This window comes from Canis lupus, chromosome 1 (genome assembly GCF_048164855.1).
Source record: "Canis lupus baileyi chromosome 1, mCanLup2.hap1, whole genome shotgun sequence".
In the NCBI taxonomy this organism is placed as follows: domain Eukaryota; kingdom Metazoa; phylum Chordata; class Mammalia; order Carnivora; family Canidae; genus Canis; species Canis lupus.
This window is the reverse complement of record NC_132838.1, coordinates 71,259,417-71,280,600: the sequence shown is the minus strand read 5'-3', so window position 1 is coordinate 71,280,600 and position 21,184 is coordinate 71,259,417. Positions and strand designations below refer to the sequence as shown.

Here is a 21,184-nt window from a genome sequence, read left to right as displayed (position 1 = left end):
AACTTCCTGATAGATTGATTTAATGTCCCCTCACTTATGTTAGAACTTCCTTCTAACCTCTCGGGTTAGAACTTCCTGATAGATTGATTTAATGTCCCCTCACTTATGTTCAAACATACACTGCAAAGAACATATATTTTCCTTAAATTGGACACATTTTTGGGATCTCGGGTGGCTCAGCAGTTGAGCCGCCTGCCTTTGGCCCAGGGCATGATCCTGGGGTTCCAGGATCGAGTCCCACATTGGGCTCCCTGCATGGAGCCTGCTTCTTCCTCTGCCGGTGTCTCTGCACCTCTCTCTCTCTCTCTCTCTCTTTCCCTCTCTTTCTCTCTCTCTTGTTTCTCATGAATAAATAAAATATTTTTTAAAAATTGGACACATTTTCTTGACAACTAAATGTGCTATGCCCATCCTGTCTTCCCTCCTTCCCCCTTTCACTACAGAAGTATTATGTGGTCCTCATCACATGGTGTTTTCATCTCTCAGGATGCTTGTGACAGTTTCTTGGGAGTATTTTGCTACAAGACTATAAGAATAAATCTAACATTTATAGAGCATTTGTTATGTGCCAGGAACTGTTCTAAATGCTTCCATGTCTTAACTCCTGGACCCTTTGCTGCCCTTTGGTGAAGGAGCAGTTACCTCATCTGGAGACATAGAGGTTAAAGGGCTTGCTGAGAGGTGCAGAGCTGGAATTTAAACCAGATGTCGTTGGACAGACATTTGTAGTCCTCCCTGTAGTGGATGGCAGGAATGGTTGAAAGGGCCATTTGCACCAGTTTGCTACGAAGAACCGAAAGGGAAGAAGTTGGTTCTGTGAGCAGAGAAGGGGCTGCTGGGGTGGCTAAGGGCTTCCCTGGTCAGGGATATGGAACAAATGCTTCCTCCCTCCCTTAAAAATCAAAAAGTCCTCATGAAGAGAGAGTGTTGAGGAAGCATCATTACAAAATATCTGCAATGAAATATTTTTCATTGTAATGTGTTTCCAAGTATTTTTTGCTTAGTGAAGATTGTTATGTACTGAATTTTCTTAAAACCAGAAAACACCTCCTTATTTTTATTTATTTAATTAATTAATTAATTTAGAAAACACCTCTTTAGAATGTATATGGCAAATTTCTGAGGAGCTCACAAGTTTAGCATCAAATTCACTTCCCTTTCAGTATTTGGGAAGGAAGGAAGGAAGAGGTATCATTTACATGGTAGGTTAAATCCACTTGCCCTGGTTAAGTAGGCCGTAATAAAATTTTATTTCTAGAACTCTTTTTTTGGTTCCCTGCACTCTTTCATATATTGAGGTGAAAAGGTATTGCCTGAATGGATATTTGGACATCTGGCATTGTGTATGTTTTCTCTGTCCACATCTTAACTATATTCTATCTGAGTGTATTTCTTTGCCCTCTTATACCCTAAAGGGGTTGAGTCTGGGCTTTGGAGTTAGAATGAATGGATATGAAACATGGCTCTTTCATTTATTAATGATATGACCTCTGCCTCAGTTTTCTTACTTGTAAAATGTAGCTATTGATTGGATCTAATTCATGGGATAATTAACATGACCAAATTAATGTAAAGCACTTTGAATAGCATTGGCACCTAGTAAGCAAACAGTAAATGTTAGCATTATTGCCCCATTTATTTTTAAATTAACAGTTGTTAAAATCGTTTTCTTCTATAATTCCACCCATTTCAAAACAAATCTATAACTATCAAATTTGTATATAGTATTATTTATAATACAAATCATAAATTAGACCACCTATTATCTCTAGGCAGCTCTGATATAAAGTCCTCTTCCAAGATGTTTGATAATATACCAAGAACCGTGAAGGTCTTTGAATTAGTCAAATGGTGGAGGGGTTGTTAAATTAGAGTGATAGCAATTACAGTGCTTTTATAACTGCTAGAAATATAACCACTTTCGTCCCTTCTGGAAATGAGGGATTAATTATACATCTCTTCCTGTTGAAAATCCAGTCTGCTGAAACTGCCAGTAAAAACTGCATTTGGTGCCATTTCAAATAGGAAATGGGATCTGCCTCACAGAACTTGCATAGAATGTGTTTTTTGTAAGAATTTGTAGTCAGTAGAGATTAAGGTGAAGGAGCCTTGCTTGGTGGTTTTACACTGCTCCCAACATGGCTTGTTGCAGTGACAGATGGTAAAGGATGCATCGGGAACATCTACACATACACTCATGAATGGTATGCCCCAGTGTGCATGGGGTCAGGGCGATCACTTTCAAGGAGGGAATCACTTGCAGCAAATGCTCTCCTTTGAGAACTCTGTTTTCTTCACTTTGGGTATTTGTGTGTGTGTCACTTAAAGACTGCACTTAAAAAAAAAAAAAAAAAGACTGCACTTTTTATCTGCCTTACACTTCTTGGTATTACCTTCATGTTTGGATATGATGTTCTTTAAGACAAGCAAACAGAAAAAGTACTTCTTTTGTGGTTTTAATACAAGATCTGTTCTTACTAAACTTTTTGGAAATCATTAACTTCTATTAAGTAATCTGAGTTATGAAAGAGTCCTCAAATTCACAGCATAAGTTCTAGAAATCAGAACTAGATTATAGTCTATAATCAGAATAGCAACTGATTTCTATAAGAAATCACTGATTTCCTGATTCTGTCACAAGTAGCCTAAGAACCTTTATAAATCCTTAATATTTCTTTTATTTTTAGTGGTGTATTAGAAGATTGTTATAGAAAGATATATATGAAAAATAGTACAGTGAACCTCCACCTAAGGTATTCAGCTTAAACTTTTATCCAGTCTTCGCCATTCCTGTTTCATATGTTTCATATGTATCTACCCATTTCCTCTTGCCCTTAGGATATCCTATATCGTTCATAAATGTTTCAGGATGCTATACCTAAAAGTCTACTTAAAAAAATGTTTTAAGTCTACTTAAAAAAAGATTCATTTATTTCAGAGAGAAAGAGAATGAGTGTGGGGGCAGGGGCAGACAGAGAGAGGGTAAGAGAGAGTCTCAAGCAGACTCCCTGCTGAGCAGGGAGCCCAATGCAAGGGCTCCATCTACGACTCTGAAATGACTACCTGAGCCAAAACCAAGAGTCAGATGCTTAACTGACTCTGCCCCACCCAGGTGCCCCTACAAGTCTACTCTTTTTAACTAGAACAGTGTTATCCCCTCTAAAGTTTTTAACAATTCCTTAAATATCTGGGCAGTTTGTCAGTTTCCCTGACTGTCTCAAAATCTCTTTTTAAAACAACTTATTTATTTGAATTAATATTGAAATATACATCTTAATTGGTGTGTCTCTTATCTCTTTTTAAAACAGTACTATTGAAATACAGTTCATATCCAGTGAGTGGCATATATTTAGAATGTACAGTCTCACAAGCTTTGACATCTGTATATGCTTGTAAAAACCATTACCACAATGAAAACAATGAGTATATCCATCAACCCATAAAGTTTCCCTTTATCCTTTTGTCATCCCTCCCTCCTGCCCCTTCTCCCCAGGTAACCAGTGATCTACTTTTTGCACTAAAGATTAGTTTGCAGTTACTATAGTTTTCTATTAATGAAATCATCCATCATGTATTCTTTTTTTTTTTTTTGGCCTGTATTCTTTCACTGAGTATACTTTTGAGATTCATCCATGTTGCTGTATGTACCAATAGTTCATTCCTTTTTATTCTCAAGCAGTATTCCACTGTACAGATAGACTGCAGTTTCTTTGCCCGTCTACCTGGTGGTCATTTGGGTTGTTTCCAGTTCTTGTTATTACAAATGAAGCTGCTATGAACATTTTTGTGTACAACTCTTTCTGGGATATACATTTTAATTTCTCCTATGTAAACACCTAAGAATGGAATGGTTGTACTATATGGCAGGTGTATAGATAACTTTTTAAGAAACTTAAACTCTTTTCTAAAGTGGTTGTTCCAGTTTTTATAATTTCTGGCCATTATAATAGGTTTATATCTCATTGTGGTTTTAATTTGCATTTCCCTATTGACTGATGATATTAAAGCAACTTTTTAATGGGTTATTTGCCGTTTATATAGCTTCTTTAATAAAGAGTGTTGAAATTGCTCATTTTATAACTGCTTTCTTATTACTGTGTTTTGAGAGTTCTTCATATATTCTGGATTTAAGTCCTCTGTCAGATAAATGATTTGCAGATACTTTCTTCATTGGATAATTATCTGTCTTTTCAATTTCTCATGTCTTTTGAACAGCAGCAGTTTTTAATTTTGATGAAGTCTGCTTTATTATTTTTTTCTTTTATTGATCTGGCGTTTGGTCTCAAAACTAAGAAGACTTTGCCCAATTTAATATCACAAAAGTTTTCTTATAAGTTTAACAGTTTGGGTTTTTATATTTAGGTCTGTGATCCATTTTGAGTTGATTTTTATATACAGTGTGAGGTGGGGATCAAAGTTCCCCTTTTTCTCTTTTTTTAGCATATGTGTATTCAGTTATTACAGCAGATGAAACATAAAAATCAGTTTTCCATTTATGTGAAGGCCTCTTTCTATGCTCTGTGTTCCATTGGTTTATTTTATACTAATATTATACTGTTTTGATAATTCTTTTGTTTTTTGTTTTATTTTTTATTCATGAGAGACACAGAGAGAGAGAGGCAGAGACACAGGCAGAGGGAGAAGGAGGCTCCATACAGGGAGCCTGATGCAGGACTCGATCCGGGGACTCCAGGATCACGCCCTGGGCTTAAGGCAGGTACTAAACTGCTGAGCCACCCAGGTGTCCCTGTTTTGATTATTTTTAAGTCACTCTAACTCTGCATGTTTTTTATTTCCCTTGTAATATACTTGTCAAAAAAACTGGGTCATATGTCCAGAGTCAGAATTTTATTGAGTGCCTCCCTGTGAGCAATGGTATGCTGGTAGATAATCAACATCTGGCTCTCTAGGATGAAAAAGCCTGGGTCCATTGGCACTTGCTGGTTTCTGTGGTGTAAACATTCCCATCATGGCTGATTTAAAACTACCAATGTGTCATCTGAACACAGAGCTAGGAAGAGGTGGGCAGTAGCACACTATTATGTAGCATTTCCAGTATACACATACATTAGATATAATTCACCTCAAGAGCATAGATAAAGGTAAAATAGAGTGAATTAGGGAATAGTGAATTGTAATTTTTAAATTATCTTTGTTATAGTTACTTATAAGTTTATATAATTTAATTTTTAATAGTCATTAATAGCCAGCTCACAAAACTCATGAAAAGGTAACAATTGAACTGGCTTATAGCCAGTTCAATACAACTGTTATGTTACAACTGGTGCAAGCCAGTTGTAACATAACATTGTTCGTAGAGTAGTCGAACGTGTTCTTTGTCTCCTGTATTTTCTGTATTCCCTGAAAATTAATACTGAACGTCAGAGGTTTGGTCAAATTCAGGTTCAGCTTTTTGCAGGATTATTTCATAGGTTTTAAAAGGCCATCATTGCCTGTATGCATTATTTTATTAAGGCTGCATATTGATGATAGTGTAATAATCTCATTCTTTCTCCCCTTATTATCTGGCATGATCTGTAAGGAAAAGCTTGCCTAGAACTAGTTGATTATGTTGAGGTAGAAGTTTAAGAAATGTAGGATGAATAAAAGGGTAAGAAGTACTTTTTATCTATTTCTAGAATAGTGAGTTGATTTGGTTCCCTATCATACTTCAGAGGTGCAAGTGACTTTTAAGTGTCATTATGAATTTAGAGATTTAAACATTATTTCAGTCCACTGACTTTTTTCTTCTTATGTGTTTTAAACTGACCCAGTTTTTAGCTAGAGGGAATTTCTTCAAGTTGATCTTGGTCCTTTACACACACACTAGTCATCTTTGATGGCTTTCTTGCATTTTGGTAGGATGTGTTCTGAGCTCATCATCTATACTTCCTACCCAATACAAAATACCTCATATCGAGCCATTTTTCCAAAGAGAGCAATTTTCTTTTAATAGAATATGGTAGTTAGAGACCACAGTCTGAGCAGTAGGGGTGCTCACTGCTACTAAGTTCTTAGTTGTCTCTAGGACATTTTAAGTAGACACAACTGAGAAATATACATATACACTTTTTAGGTAAAATATGAGTTTATTATTTCCATTTGAAATTTAAGACTATGAATTTTTAGCAAAACTACATTTGTTTGTTCTTACATTTGTTTCTCTTTTACTTCCATGCTGAAAATCCCAGTTGTCAGTAACATCACTCATTGGGTACACACACAGATAACAAACATTACCAACATTGTGTCCAATAATATGATTACTAAAAAGTTATAGTGAGAGAAATGAGTAATCAAAGTTGTCTTAAAGATACTTTAGTTTCTCCTGATGGTTGTGTCACCAACTCGATAAACATTAGGTTAATTTTATTAATTTTGCTTTCAAATTTTAGGGATTGAATTTGAATTTAGATCTGTTTTATAATTATATAAAACATTTGTGTTTCCAAAGTTCCATCTGATTAAACAGTATACTTTCCTTTTTTTTTTTTAATTTTTATTTATTTATGATAGTCACAGAGAGAGAGAGAGGCAGAGACATAGGCAGAGGGAGAAGCAGGCTCTATGCACCGGGAGCCCGACATGGGATTTGATCCCGGGTCTCCAGGATCACGCCCTGGGCCAAAGGCAGGCGCTAAACCACTGCGCCACCCAGGGATCCCAAACAGTATACTTTCCAACCAGCTTCTATCTGTGTTATTTCTCTGGCCTATTATAATTTTTTAAAACCTATATGTATACAGGTTTCCCCTGCTATCTGAAAGTAGGGTGTTTCTTTGAAACATAGGCTAACTCTAGGAAATTAATGGTAAATTTATTACCATTAATTTATATTAAAGATTTTTTGAGCATTCCTAGAGTCAAAAATTAACTGCTTAGGCTTTTCTGATACTTTAGGACACATCTTGCTACCAGATGCACAAAATAAATTGAGGTAAAGCACAGATGCTCACAGACATTTCAAAGCTATCAGCTTGATGCTGAGATGTACTGAGTGTAGTTCCTGGGAAAGAAGCTTGGTGAGGCTGCTCTTGCTGCTCATGATACACTCTGCCTCACTGCAAAATCAAAGCTGAACACTGTTTTCACTTTTTTTCCTTTTTCCATAAAAGCAAAAGTCCTCTTCTGATTTCTTTAGTTTGCAGAAACTGGTACTGATGTAGGCTTTTTATAAAAGCTTCATGTGAACTTCTAGAAAGTGGGAATTAGTGATATATTTGTATGTCTCACTACTTCTTCGGTGAATGGTAATGTACATTCCACTTTGCTTTTCCATGAACAAATCAGCAGATGCTCCATAGCAATATATAGAGATAGTACTCATTCCTTTTTTAAGCTGTTTAAAATTCATGTTTAATATCCATAATTTTTCTACCAAATTTCTCCCTAGATGAGTTCAGGTTATTTCCAGTATTTTGCTACTACGTATTTTTAATGTCTTTTCATATTTTTGCCAATATATATATATATATATATATCATTTGGGATGTTTTAATATTAGCATTTTTTTAACTTTGTATTATGAAAATTTTCAAACACAGCAAAGTTTAAAGAATCTTATAGTAAACACCTAATCCATCACCTAAACTGATGTAAAATTAGTTCATTGTAAAGTTAAAAAATAAGTGTACATTCATTTTTTAACAAATGCATATGCTTGTGGAACCCAAACTCCTCCATCAAGATGTAGAATATTACCATCATGCCAGAAAGTTCCCTTATGCTCCTTCCTTCAGAGACAACCACTGCTTTGATTTTTTTTTCTACCATTTGCTTGATATTTTAAAGGCGCTTTATAAATATGCCTGTTTTGGATGCTCTATGATTAGGTTTCTCTTCTGATTTCACTAATAGTTTTCATATCATGAACCTGTAACTTCGTGTGCAGCCATTACCACCATTCATCTCCAGAACATTTTCATCATCACAAAGAGAAATGCTGTATCCATGAAATAATAAATCCCCATTCCTCCATCCCCTTTACCCTTTAATAACCTCTATTCTTCTATATCTCTATGAATTTGCCAATTCTAGGTACCTCATATAAGTGGAATATAATATTTGTCCTTTTGGGTCAGGCTTATTTCGCTTAGCATTATGTTTTGGGGTTCATCCATGCCATAGGATGTATGTATACTTTCTTTTTGGTGGTAAATACATATAAATAAAATTTACAGGCTTAACCATTTTAAAGTGTACAACTGACATTTACTACATTCACAGTGTTATGCAGCCATCACTGTTACTGGTTCCAGAACATTTTTTTAAAGATTTTATTTATTCATGAGAGAGACAGGCAGAGACACAGGCAGAGGGAGAAGCAGGCTCCCCACAGGAGACTGATGTGGGACTCGATCCCAGAACTCCAGGATCACACCCTGAGCCAAAGGCAGATGTTCAACTGCTGAGTCACCCAGGCATCCCAGATAACCCATATTTTGTTTATCTTTGCATCAGTTGATGGACATTCATGCTGTTTCTACTTTTTGGCTATTAGGAATAATGCTGCATTATGAATAAACAGCATTATTGAATTTCCATTTGTGGTGCTGTGTGTTTTCACATGGACATATGTTGTCATTTCTCATAGGTGTATATGTAAGAGTGATATTGCTAGGTCAGATGGTAACTCTGTTTAAATTTTTGAGGGTTTGCTGGACTGTAATTCAAAGTGGCCACACAATTTCATATTCCCATCAGCAATGTATGAGAGTCCAATTTCTCCACATCCTCACCAGCACTTGTTAAATGTCTTTTTTATTCTAATCATCCTACTGAGTGTGGAGTGTCATTGCAGTTCTGATTTGCATTTCCCTGATGGCTAATGATATTGAGCATCTTATTGGTTATTTGAGATCATCTTTGGAAAAAATGTCTATTCAGAATCTAGCCTATTTTCCATTTGGGTTATTTCTTTTCATTGAGTTGTAAGAGTCAAGATGTAAGATGTAAGTCCTTTATCAGATACATGATTTGCAATATTTTCTACCATTTCATGAGTTGTTTTTTTTACTTCTTAACGGTGTCCTTTGCAGCACAAAAGTTTTAGTGATGTCCAGTTTGTCTACTTTATCTTTTGTTACTTACACTTTTGGTGTCACCACTGCTTAATGTTAAATCATGGAGATTGGTGCCTGTATCATCTTTTAAGGGGTTTGTATTTCTAACTCATATTTCTGGTGTGAGGTAGGGATCCAGCTTCCTTCTTTTGCATGTGGGTATCCTGTTTTCCCAGCACCATTTGTTGAAAAGACTATTTTTTCTCCTTTAAATTGTCATTGGCACCTGCTTGAAAAAAAATATTGTAAATACAAGGATTTATTTTTGTGCTCTGAATTCTAGTCCATTGAATCTGCAGGATCACTCATGGTGTCCTTTCCATTTGTGAGGGCCTTATTTCTCATATATCTGTCTTCTCTTTTCTTTTAAAATCTCATGAATTCAAAGAGGATATTTACAAAAGTATGTATGTGTAACCCACCATTTTATGATTCTGTTCATGATTGCCTATATTTGTTTTGACTCAATAGCTTCTCCCTTTTCTTTTGCAGTTATCTCATTTTGTGTGTAATGCCATCTGGGAAGGGAATGCCTGGAGGTGAAGTGTAATGTCAATGGGATGGTGATATTCCCATATTTCAAAGACAGCTTTGAAACAAACAGATGGGAAGTGGGGTGTCTAGCTGGCTCAGTCGGGGAAGCATGTGCCCGCCTCCCGATCTTGGGCTTGTGAGTGTGAGCCCCACAGTGAGCACAGAGATTACTTTAAAAAAAGGAAAGACAGACAAGAAGTATCTTTAGTTAGCAGTGATACCATAAAATGATTAAAGTAGGGAAGCTTGTGGTTCAGAGATTTTACCTTATGTAAATTAGATGTGGGACCATGAAAGTGGCTAAACTAAGAGTAATGACTTTGCGTATGAGAACACAGGCATTTTAGAACCATCAAAAACGGGATCCCTGGGTGGCGCAGAGGTTTAGCGCCTGCCTTTGGCCCAGGGCGCGATCCTGGAGACCCGAGATCGAATCCCACGTCGGGCTCCCGGTGCATGGAGCCTGCTTCTCCCTCTGCCTATGTCTCTGCTTCTCTCTCTCTCTCTGTGACTATCATAAATGAAAATAAAAATTAAAAAAAAAAGAACCATCAAAAACTTCTGCTTCTTTATAGAGTTCCTGAGTTGGAGTTAGAAGAAGAAACTCAAGTTCAAGAGATGACCCTCGATGAGTGGAAAAATCTTCAAGAACAGACCAGACCAAAGCCTGAGTTTAACATCCGAAAACCTGAGTCCACTGTCCCTTCCAAAGCAGTGGTGATACACAAATCCAAGTATAGAGATGATGTAAGCATGACATTTTCTTCTCTAGAGGTGATTTTCTGGATTAACTGACTAGGAACTGGATGGACCCTCTCCACTTCTGAGGTGCAAATGGGACATTAATAGTTGGCGTTCTGCTTTCTACCTAGGAGTAATCAGATGTGATGTGTGCCTAATTTTATCAGTATTGTTCATAAAACGAGTTGGAACTTGACCTATTGACACTTCATACAAAGCAGTTATGGTGACAGTGCATCTTCTGCTCAACCCAGAGCTGTGCTTTGTGCAAATACTGAATGTTAATGGCATTTCATTTTTATCTCAAAAGAGAGGTACAGTGTTTCCTGAGCAATGCCATTTCACAGGATAACTGCTCTGCATTTCATGATTAGATTAGGTTCAGCTCAAGCTCTTTAGAAGCACATTTAATTGGGAGTACTTGATCATTTTAAACAACCTGGAGTTCTGTACTCTGTTAATTGCAGCAGCTCTGCTTCCTCTGCCTAACTGCGGAGACTCCAAAGACAGGCCCCCAAGAGGAGGAGCCCCTGAGAGCCAGTCAGCCGTATGATCATTCACAGTGTCCTCCTCACTTGTGAGGGCCTTATTCTCATAGTTTGGGTTCAGTCCTTTTTTGGAGGCCTCTGCTTTGGAAAGATCTCCCAGCCTATATTGTGTGGGATGGTCAGCGTGTCATTTAATCACATTCTATTTGTGTTCCTGAACTTAAAGGTATCCTGAAGCATTCTCATTTTAAAATTTTAAAATTTAGAATTCACATCATTCAGTCATAGCCATTTATCTTGATACATATCTCTATGTTGATGATGGGGGTGAACAAACCCTTTCTTCTGGGTATCATTAATTGGTTTTCCATTTGAAACTCAGGAATTTTGTACTGTAGATTTGTCTGTGTTTCCATTTATACTTTGATTAGTGCTAGTCTTTGAATGGATACTTTAATTAGAGGGTCACTTATGATACAGGATCCCCTCCCACCTCCTGTTCTGGTGAGTCCAGTCTCTTAGAGGCCTTACTAGTGAGTTTTGAGCTGTTCGACTAGAAGTGGCTTTTTTTTTTTTTTTTTTCCCAGCAGCATGGAGGCAAGAGCCTTATTTTCTTGGAAATCTCTGTGAGGTATTTCTACAAGTCCATCAGCTGGCTGGGTTGGCTCTTTTCCTATTCATTTTGTTCTTTTTTGTTCTGGGGCATTGTAAATAAAGCTTTGCCTAAAACAAATGTGCTGTCAGGATGTGAAATATGCAGCTGACATGTTAGGTAAAAATAGAAGCTATTTTTCCTGCATCCACACCAGATTCATCCTCCCTGAAGAGAGGCTCCAGAAAGAGGTCTGCTGCAATATCTGAAGCAAGTGGGTTAGCTGACTCATCCAGCTTGTCTCAGTAAGGCACACGGGTCCTTGTTAATCTGATGGCATTGGAGGTTTCAGCCAGGAAACCTGAATCGTTCTGAAAGCAACAGAAGCCAAATCTTGGGTGACTAATGTGCTTTGTCCTGGGCACCCTAAGAGACCAATCACTGTGGTGGGATCTTGTGTTTGCAAAGTCCAGAGCAACAGGAGCCTCCAAAGTGAGCTGGGCCCTGGAAAGCACACTCAGCTCTGCGCTAGGAGCCCGCTGTCCGCTAGGATGCAGTGGGCTGTTTCTAGGTCTACCTTTTTACCACGGTGCTGGTGCGCCCGAATTGTCCTTTCTTCCATTTACCTAAGGTCTCTGCTTTATTTTCATGTGCAGCTTGGATGGCAGCTGTACCATGTTAAACATGTTAAACATGTTAAACATGAACTCTGTACCAAACACATGGCCAGAAGGGACTAATATGTTTGGGGAAACCTGATTCCATTTCCTAGACAAGTTGTAGGAATGTTCAGCATTAAAGCACTTTGGAGATTCTCCTTGAAGACCATTGGCATATTTCCTGTATATTTATATTTTACTCATAAGTGAGAGGTTTGTTTTATCTGTTCTTAGGAATCGAAGCCAAATCAAATTTGGAGCAAGATATATTTAATACAGTTTTCCTTTAACAAGACACAGAACTTATTTGACCTCTTAAAATGTAATTTCTCAAAGTATTTTGACCAAAATAGTTCATAAAAAGCAGCTTGAGTTCTTTCTGCAGCATTGGGAACAATCCTTAGATAACCATACTCTGTTATTTTACTATTTCCCTATATTTGAGTCAGAATTGTTTATTGTAAATCATGCAGTTTTTAACATATGGTATTTGTACAGTCAGCACCCACATTGAGAGGAGTTTTTTCCATCAAGTTCTATCCTAGGAAGGTAATATTTCCTTATTTATCAAACTAGCATTTGTGAACAAATAAAAAAGGCAGAAATTAAAACTTTTTCATCTGAGCAGAATGCATTTCGACATTAAACATTTATATCAATTACTGTTAGGCATGTCAAATCTTAACAGCTTAACCTGCCAAGCTCATAGCAACTTGGTCTCATTAATTCAAATTAATATAATAATAAGTTCACAGATGTTTGGATGAAGACCATGAGTATGAGAACGTGTGGCTGGGAAATGGCAGATCCCCCGTGTGCTGAGCCCAGAGCAACAGGGGCGCCACCTCTGTCTTGCCGTGGGGCAGCAGGGGTGGAGGGCACTGTCCTGCCAGATGTCACAGTGGCTCCCGGGCAGCGTAGCTCCGGGACGTTTAATGGAGCAAGTGTCCATGGAGACGGCTGTGTGTGTGATGCTGAGATGCTGTAACTGTGTTCCAGATGGTAAAGGATGACTATGAAGATGATGCCCATGTTTTCCGGAAAGCAGCCAATGACATCACATCCCAGCTGGAGATTAATTTCGGTAACCTCCCTCGTCCTGGGCGTGGAGCCAGAGGTGGCCCACGGGGAGGCCGGGGAAGGATCAGAAGGGCAGAAAACTATGGACCCAGAGTGGAAGTGGTGGTGAGTGCTGGTGTTCTGTGTCCTGGATGGTTCTTCTGCAGGAAGTGAGAGGATGAGGAGGATACCCTGGGCTGTGCAGTTGGGAGGGCCACCAGGGTCTGCTGTCCATTCCTCTGCTAGTTTGGAACAGTTACATCAGCAGCATGGTCGTAGTTGGGCACAGACCATCCGGTGGCCCATGGTCACCAGGGGGGTCCACAGTCTGCTGTGAGTGCACACTCAGAACCAGAGACAAGCTCATTCATCTGCATCACACAGGATTCCCAGCTCGGGATGCAGTCAGACCACCTGGTGGTCGTATGCCCTGCCCTTCCGGTGCTTTCCAGGCAGATAGAATCTTTCCTAAGGCTTCAGGGCCTCCTTGGGACCTCCCCAGGCTCACCTTCTCACCTCACACCATCCTTTCTCTCCTCAGCCACCTCCCCAGGCTCACCTTCTCACCTCACACCATCCTTTCTCTCCTCAGCCAACACTGCTCTAGCTCTAGTTCTTTAGACAAGCATGTTCCTGACCCCACAGGGGCTTTGCACCTGATGGTCCTTCTACCCCCTTTGCTTGCTCACCTAGAATAATATCCTCTGACCTTGCTTCCTCACAGGAATCTTCTTTGGTCACATTTCCTTCCAGACCAGGTCAGAGTCCTTGAGCAAAGAATTTTATTTTTCTTTGAAGTGTCATCTTCATTTGTAGTTGTATTCTCACAACTACAATGGTGTGATTATTGATCAGCACCTGCCGTCTCTACCATAGGTGACAGAAACATGTCTGCTTTTGCTCGTTTTTAGTTCCCCCAGCACAATGGATGGGTATAGTAGGCGATTCATAAGTGTTTTGTGAACAAATCTCTGCATTTTCCAGCTCAGAACTGCCCTTGGGCCCCCATCCCTTCAACTGTCCAGTTGCTCCATTTCGGGGTCTGTATTCTCTTTGCTCCTTCGCTGAGGCTTATCTCTGGAACAACCTTCTCTGGTAGAAAACCCTACCTGACCGTGACGTGCCTTTCGCCACCAGACTGCTGTGGGCACCCCTTCTGTGGGCTGTTCACGGGCCAGCTGTTGGCTGAAACTACCACACTGTGACTTCTTCAGGACTTACCCCCTCAGCCCAGGGGCCCCCAGGGCAGGCAAGAACTGTCTCTAATCAACCTTGTGTCTGCACGTAGTAAACATTCTGTATGATGTTTACTGAATGAGGGAAGTGCCAGATACAAGAAAGAGGCACTCGGTAAGGTTTTGTGGGAGGCAGGGAGGCAGGCAGGCACTGCTGGCCGTCTTGCAGGGGCCAGGAGCAAGTCTGAGTGGGAGAGGCACCCTTCCTCATCCCCCTTTCTGCATGTCCTATTTGCAGTGGGGCCTCCTCTCCCGGGGTGTTTGAGCCACAGCCACCGTTTGCGCCCCCCGCCCCTTGAAAGCGCAGGCGCGTGTTTCTCAGAGGGCTCTGCCCAAGTGGGAGTGCTTCAGGTGACTGGGTTTCAAGACTCTTCTTTTCTTCTTTAGACACAAGATGTTGCTCCCAACCCAGATGACCCTGAGGATTTTCCTGCTCTGGCTTGAGAGAGCCCTGTTTCCCTAGCAACCTGACACCGTGTCCGCGTACCTATGAAGAGACTTTTCTTGCCGTGAGGAAGAGTCAGACTCTAAGAACAATAGATGTTGCTTTTTCCCGTGTAGTGTGAATTTGTTGCACTTTTTTGGCCTGGGAGCTATGGGATCGGGATTTCTCCAGACACAAGAGCAGCAGTTCCAGCCAGGGGGTTAGTCTGGCACTTTCCCAAGAGGGTGGAGAATGGTGATTATTTTTTTATTGAAGGAATCCCAAATGAAGTTCAGAAATAATATTTAAAATGTATATATAGAGATTGTATTGAATCCTCCACGGAAACCAGGAGAGTAAAGATGTAAAATAGAATCTACTGAGCCGGCTCTGTAAACTGTATAGGCCAGAGGGCCGTGTTCTTTAATGCCAGAGGAAACACACATAGCGAGGTCACAGCCTACTTTTCAGAGACAGGGGAATTAAACTATAAATGTACTGACTGTTTACTTGTAAATGTTATACTCTCCTGGAAATTTTTTGAGTTCTGGTTTTCACGTAACCAATAATTTTAAGCAGCTAGTGCGCGGCTACTGGCTTCCACTCTATGACAGAGAACTAGGAAAAGTATTAATTTTTTTAATGGTGATTTAAACTACCTCGTGGTTTCTGTGTGTGTATGTACACACACATACACACATGCTTAGTATAAATGTGCATATTTAGGGTTTGGGTGGTTTTTAGGATGAGTATCAAGCATACGATTTTTAAAATCATGTTATTTAACCCATCAATGAAGTGAGAGGGGGGTCCAGGCAAGAGTATTGTAACTTACCACCGTATCCTTTTCTCCCTCAAAACTAGTATTTGAACTCGACGCCCATGTACAGATGTCCTCTGTCCTTGTCCTGGCAAGATTTGTAAATAGTATTTATTGAACGCCGTGTGCGGTTTTTCTCACTCAGCCCTTATACCAGTTTGAGTTCCTCTTTCTTGCCTTTGGCGAGCGTTTGGGGTTAGGGGACACCTTGGAGGTTCAGTAAGTCACTTAGTAAGTCACTGAGTCCTGCCCTGCCCAACAGAGCAACCCCTGAAGAGCCCGCTTGAAGAGCCCACGCCAGCGGGCTGAGCGCTCCAGGGCAGGGCCTAGGGCCAAGGCAGCTGGAGCAGCTGTGGGCAGCTCCGGTGAGGCTCTCCCCACTTTGCTGCAGAAACTCAAGATAACATTTGCCTGTTGTTACACAGTTACTCTGCTTGTGCTGGACCTGAACCCGGTCCCAAGATCTGTGCTTTTTCCCCCACTTTGCTATGCTGTTTAAGATGGCTCTGACCTTGAACCCAAGTGTAAATAAAGGTTGGTATTCCCTCCTAACTGTGTATAGAAAGCTGAATCCTTTTGGTCACTCCCAGGTCAAGAGAAAACGTGGAAAGAGACCCAGCAGGAGGAATCAGCTGTACCCCCCCGCACCACGTGATAACCAGTTAAGGACCTTTGCTGTGGGGGACTGCCTACCCTTGGGCTCATTATTAAATTAATATCTAAGCACTAAGATCTATTAAGTGATTGCTGTATTCCCTCTCCCTGGAAAGGACACGATGAGTGGGAGTGCCCTGACCCAAGTCAAGTCTCAGGAGAATGAATGTCAGGTTCAGCCACAATGATCAGCTAGTACAGCATGAGGCTGTCACATGAAGTCACTCTGCCTGCCTTTGCTTTGAAGGTTGGCGAAACCGAGATCCCTTTCAAGAAAGTTCCCTAGTATTGTAGATAATGCTTGGAAAGCCCATAGAGCTGGATTTAATACTGTATTTACAAACACCACATCCTTCCCAACATACTGGAGATCTCTGTACCACGGAGCAGTCTTGGGTCCTGTGGTCAGAAACAGTTTTAGGGTATGGCATACACTTCCTGAGCCTGTATAAGACTTGGTTGCTCACCAGGATTACCTCTTACCAACTGGTAGGGCAGATGGATGGCAGGTTTTGGTCATGTGGTTGTCTACAGTCCAGTGCCCCAGAGAAGATCAGGCGGAAGCACAGAGCAGAGGAAATCCCTAACAGCATGTTAGGGAAAAATCCGAGTTGACAGGAAGCTTATGTTCAGACCCATACACAAGAGAAGGCCTTCCTGATCAAAGTTCCCCTACCACACTCAGATGTGTGGGTGTAGACGGGCCATGAGGCAAGGCATGTTTCTAGCTGGCAACTTAACACTGAGCAAATCAACCCCACAAAAGAAAACTAGTCAGGCCCAAGACTCTCGGAAGGCGGAGGCCAAGTACGTTTGAGTTGCAAAGTCAGGTGTGCCAGCCCCAAGGCCAGCCGGAGGAGCTCACAGTTGGATGAAGGTGGGAAGAGTAGTCTGGAGCTGGGAGAGCTTCACAGAGCCATCACCCTCGAAGGGAGGGGGCTGCTCCCAGCCCTGACCAGATGAAAACCCAGGATGCTTCTCTGACAAGGTCTGGGAAGAGGCAGGCTCACTGGAAGCTGCTGCCTGGGAATTGCCTCAGGAAGGTTGACATCCTGCACTGGATGATTTTAAGATGTGGCCAGGCTGCTTTCAGAAGTAGCATATCTTTCGCCTAATGTGGCTGCTAAGTGTGTAATGTTTTCGTCCCATGCAAGGCAGGCCCCTCCAGAGCCCGAAGGGCCGTAAGGGCCACGCCCCTGCTACTGGGTCCCTGGGTCAGGGCTTTTCCTCTGTTAACTGGCCTCTCCAGGCCATCCTGCACACAGCTACTTTAGAGGTGAAGGCATTGTTTTCTTTTGAAACCACACATTGTGGTGTAGGAAAGACCTGTGGAGCTATGGGACCTGGGTCTCAGAAGCTGGGAAAGATCAGCCGTCAGAAACAGGAACTGACCTCTTCTGGGCTATTCAGGAAAGAGCCACACTGCCAAGAGCAGGTGGGGCTGCCCTGCCCAACACGGCATCACCCCGCTGGATAGTGTCCCCGAGAGAGGAGGTCTGTCCGTTTCCTTCACTGCTGCTGTCTCTCCCTCAGCCTCTACGAGGATCATGCTCTGTAGAAGCAGCCACCAGGGGTCTGCCCTCCTCTCTTGATCCTCCAACACCAACCTGAAGGCCCTGGGGCAGCTGGCACCACTGCCCGCGACATGCCCCACATATGTGAGGCTTTGCCTGGCACATCCTAGATGGGTCTGTGTTTACATGGTAAAGGGAACGAGGAAGGAAAAAAGCAGGTATTTTAAAAAACCTTTACTGTAGGGGCATCTGGCGAGCTCAGTCGGTACAGCATGTGACTATCTTGGGGTTGTGAGTTTGAGCCCCACGGTCAGTGTGGAGATTACTTAAAAATAAAATATTAGAGAAAAAAAACAATTGCAAAACAATATGGATAAATGCACAAAACTTCCTTGTAAGCACCACCTAAGCCAAGAACCTCATTTCCCCAGGAGCCTGTCCATGTGCCTGTGCCAGTTGCCACCTCCCCTCCCTCTGAACTGAGTCACCAGCCCAACTGAGTCCTGAGGGTCACCCTGAGCATTAAGGCTCTGTGCTTCACTTGGGTGTCTTAGCAGTCTGCAGGGGCCCCTTCCCGCGCTGCCCGGGGAACCTATGACTTGGGGAGACTGGGTGCAGGAGGGCGGCTCCGTGCTGTCCTGTGGGTGGCACACTCCGAGGCAGGGAGTAGGGCAAGAACGTCTCTCGGCCCCTGACCAGTCCCCTGGGCAGACAGAGGCAGGACGTGAGGAAGACACGGGACTTGGTCCTCGAGCCCGGCATTCCTTCCACACGCCTCAGACTCCCACGTGTGTAACCAGGCTCCAGGGCACAGCTGCCGGGGAGGGAAAGGGGAGGCCAGGGGCCGGGTAGCGCGGCCTCGGCCAGGCCCTGCCGGGGCAGCAATGCAGCGACCACACTTGGCACAAGGGAGTCCCTTGACACGGTCCTGAAAACATGATGGGGTGAGGAGTGCTCTTGGCTTTTTCAGGCCTCCGGGGCATCAGAGGTAGCGACGCCCGAGAGGCCGCGGGTCCAGATGAACCAGAGCACGGCTCCCGGGAGCCAGCCCTGGGCCTGGCCCTGTGGCTGAGAGGACTCCTGCACTCCAACCACCTCGCCCTGTGAGCACCACGACCGTGCAGGACTCTGGCCCCATGGCAGGGGCCGGCCTGGGTGCCCATCCTACAGGGTCAGAGCAGCGTCCAGGCGCATAGCCGTCTCCCCGGAGCTTGCAGGGCTCCCCAGTGTTCTTGGACAGCAAGGTGGGAGCAGCCACCCCGCTAGGGGGCTCACCCGCACGACCCCGCCACACCCAAGCACCACAGAGGACGAGATACCTGATGTGGGTCCTGCGATCCCTGCAACACCTGGCAGTCAACACCCGGTCGGTGTCAGCCCTCAGTGGGTGTCTCGTGGTGAGGGCGGTGGGGAGAGAGGGAGCAGGGTGGTTGGAGCAGTTCTCAGCAAGATGGAAGGTGGGAAAAATGTGGGGGCCGCCTGGCCTGGCGAGTGAAGTGGTGACCCCGACCCTGGTTCCCCTGCCCCGGAACCCAGGGAGCTAACCCTAGGGTAGGAAGACAGCCCACAGGGATTTTCACCAACCTTGCAGGTGCCCAGAGTGGGGCCCTGGGAAGCCTGGTGAATAGGGTCCCTGAAGGTACCCGAGGGGCTGCCCTTCGCACTGCATCTGTCTGAGCAACACCCCTGGGGGTGGATGGTGCACAGCCAGGGAGGCCACACACGGCCTATGAACTCACCAAAAAATTCTGCCCGAACCGTTCTGGGGAGAGAGAGAGACCAGCTTCCATCGGAGAAGTCATAGGGGCCCCTGATATCAGAAAGTTCCAAGAAACACTTTACTGGGGGCTTGGGAGTGAATGGCCCCCCAAGAGGGTGCCAGCTGGGACCCTGTGCATCCCAGTCATCCCAGCAGGTCGCCCACGGGTAAGCCCAGCTCTCGCCTCGGCTGAAACTTCAATGCCCAGAGGAAGACGACGACACACGGTCTTGCTGAGGCTGAGGCACAGGCTTGGACGTGCCCTGGACAGCATCTGTGCTGCTGGGTGCCGCCGACCGGCAGGTCCTCCTGGGAGCACTGGTCCTTGTGGGTCCCAAGCCAGATTAAAAGCCGGTCTAGAAAGGTTACGGCTCGAGACAGCCAATTATCGCTGCAAAAGGGAGGAGGACAGCATTGTATTTGTGATGCCAGAAGCTGTCTGAGGGGTTGCTGGGCAGGGCCAGGCCTAGCTTCAAGCGTCCCTAGACAAGCCAGGAGCTGGAGCAGAGGCGCTTCCAACAGCGGGAGCGGCCCGGGGCGGCAAGCTAGACCCCCTCTGCCCGTCCTGCCCTGAGAGCTGCCGGCCACCGCTGGCAACCACACAGCCCTCGCTCGGGGAGGGGACCGTCTCTGCGTGGCGGCCTGCGGGGGCAGATAAGCCCGGGCCAGGCAGGAAGGCGGCTCACTGCGTCAGGACCCCCTAGTCCCACAAACAGGAGCCCCATTCCTGAGGCCCGAGTCCCCCACTGCTTCCTTGGCCCATGAAGCCTTCCTTGCAGCCCCTCTGCCTGCTGGGCCTCGGGCCAGAGCAGAACAGGCCGCAGGATTCACTTGCGGGAGGTCCTCAGAGCAGCCGAGCCTGCTCCCATGACTCTGCCCCACAACACTGCTCCCCAGTCCCCAGCGGGGCGGAGGGGGGGCAGGGTTGCCTCCTGAGGTGGCCCAAAGTGTGCACGAGGGTGTCTGCATTACCCCATGGCTGGAGCTGTGACTGGAATGTGGTGGGTGGGGATGCCATTCTCTGCAGAGTCCTACACAAGGAAGAACCGTCATCTGCTTTTATATGAAGAAACAACCCAGAGAAGAAACCATTGTTTTCTCCGATGAAAAGAATGCACAAATCACGCTACCTCCTCCTCTCTTTCTTTCCCTCCCAAAGTTAAACACATGACATTCAGCCAGTCGTACAGGCATCCAAGGGGCCATAGCCAGGCCCTGGTGATGGCCGGCCCACATGGGATCCGCCCGGCGAGAGGCCTCCTTACCTGGGCATGTCAGTGGGGATGGAGCACCTGTGATCCAGAAGCATGTCAAAGCCATGCACACTTGCTAGCAAAGAGATGAGACACAGTTAGAGACCAAGGCCAGGCAGCGGGGGAGGGCAGCCATTCCTATAGGGGCTGGGCCAGCACCTCCAGGGCAGAAGGCAGGGGTGTCTTGGGGGGGGGGGTGGCGCTCAGAAGGCTGTGCCCGGAGTGCATTTGTTCTCCCAGTAAGCTCAGAAATTAAGCCTGTGATAGGGACATACTGTGTCCGTGGTGGCAGGGCCCTGCCACTGTTCTGAGGGGGGCACACAGGGGTCTGTAGGAGAGCAAGAGGGCAGTGAGGCTCTTGGTATGGCCAGCTGCTTGTTCTAATGAATG

At 43.9% G+C, this 21,184-nt stretch overlaps 2 protein-coding genes across 11 annotated transcripts in view; one reads left to right on the top strand and one right to left on the bottom strand.

The window, feature by feature from the left end:
• The window catches only part of HABP4 (hyaluronan binding protein 4), a 42,883-nt gene extending 26,717 nt beyond the window's left edge, over positions 1–16,166 (top strand). For both annotated transcript variants that reach the window (XM_072834367.1, XM_072834357.1), the window contains exons 6-8: positions 10,172–10,343; positions 13,076–13,261; positions 14,758–16,166. In XM_072834367.1, the coding sequence (XP_072690468.1) occupies positions 10,172–10,343; positions 13,076–13,261; positions 14,758–14,814 (415 nt within the window). In that variant the 3' untranslated portion in view covers positions 14,815–16,166. The remainder of the gene's footprint in view (positions 1–10,171; positions 10,344–13,075; positions 13,262–14,757) is intronic.
• Positions 16,167–19,596: 3,430 nt separating this feature from the next.
• CDC14B (cell division cycle 14B) overlaps positions 19,597–21,184 on the bottom strand; it is a 102,644-nt gene continuing 101,056 nt past the window's right edge. For 7 of the 9 annotated variants that reach the window (XM_072834219.1, XM_072834230.1, XM_072834184.1 and 4 more), the window contains 2 exons: positions 20,807–20,866; positions 19,597–19,932 (listed from right to left, as the gene is read on the bottom strand). In XM_072834219.1, coding sequence (XP_072690320.1) covers positions 19,686–19,932; positions 20,807–20,866 — 307 coding nt within the window. In that variant the 3' untranslated portion in view covers positions 19,597–19,685. Of the gene's footprint in view, positions 19,933–20,806; positions 20,871–21,184 lie in introns of all 9 variants that reach the window. The other 2 variants (XM_072834326.1, XM_072834241.1) reach the window with 1 other exon arrangement.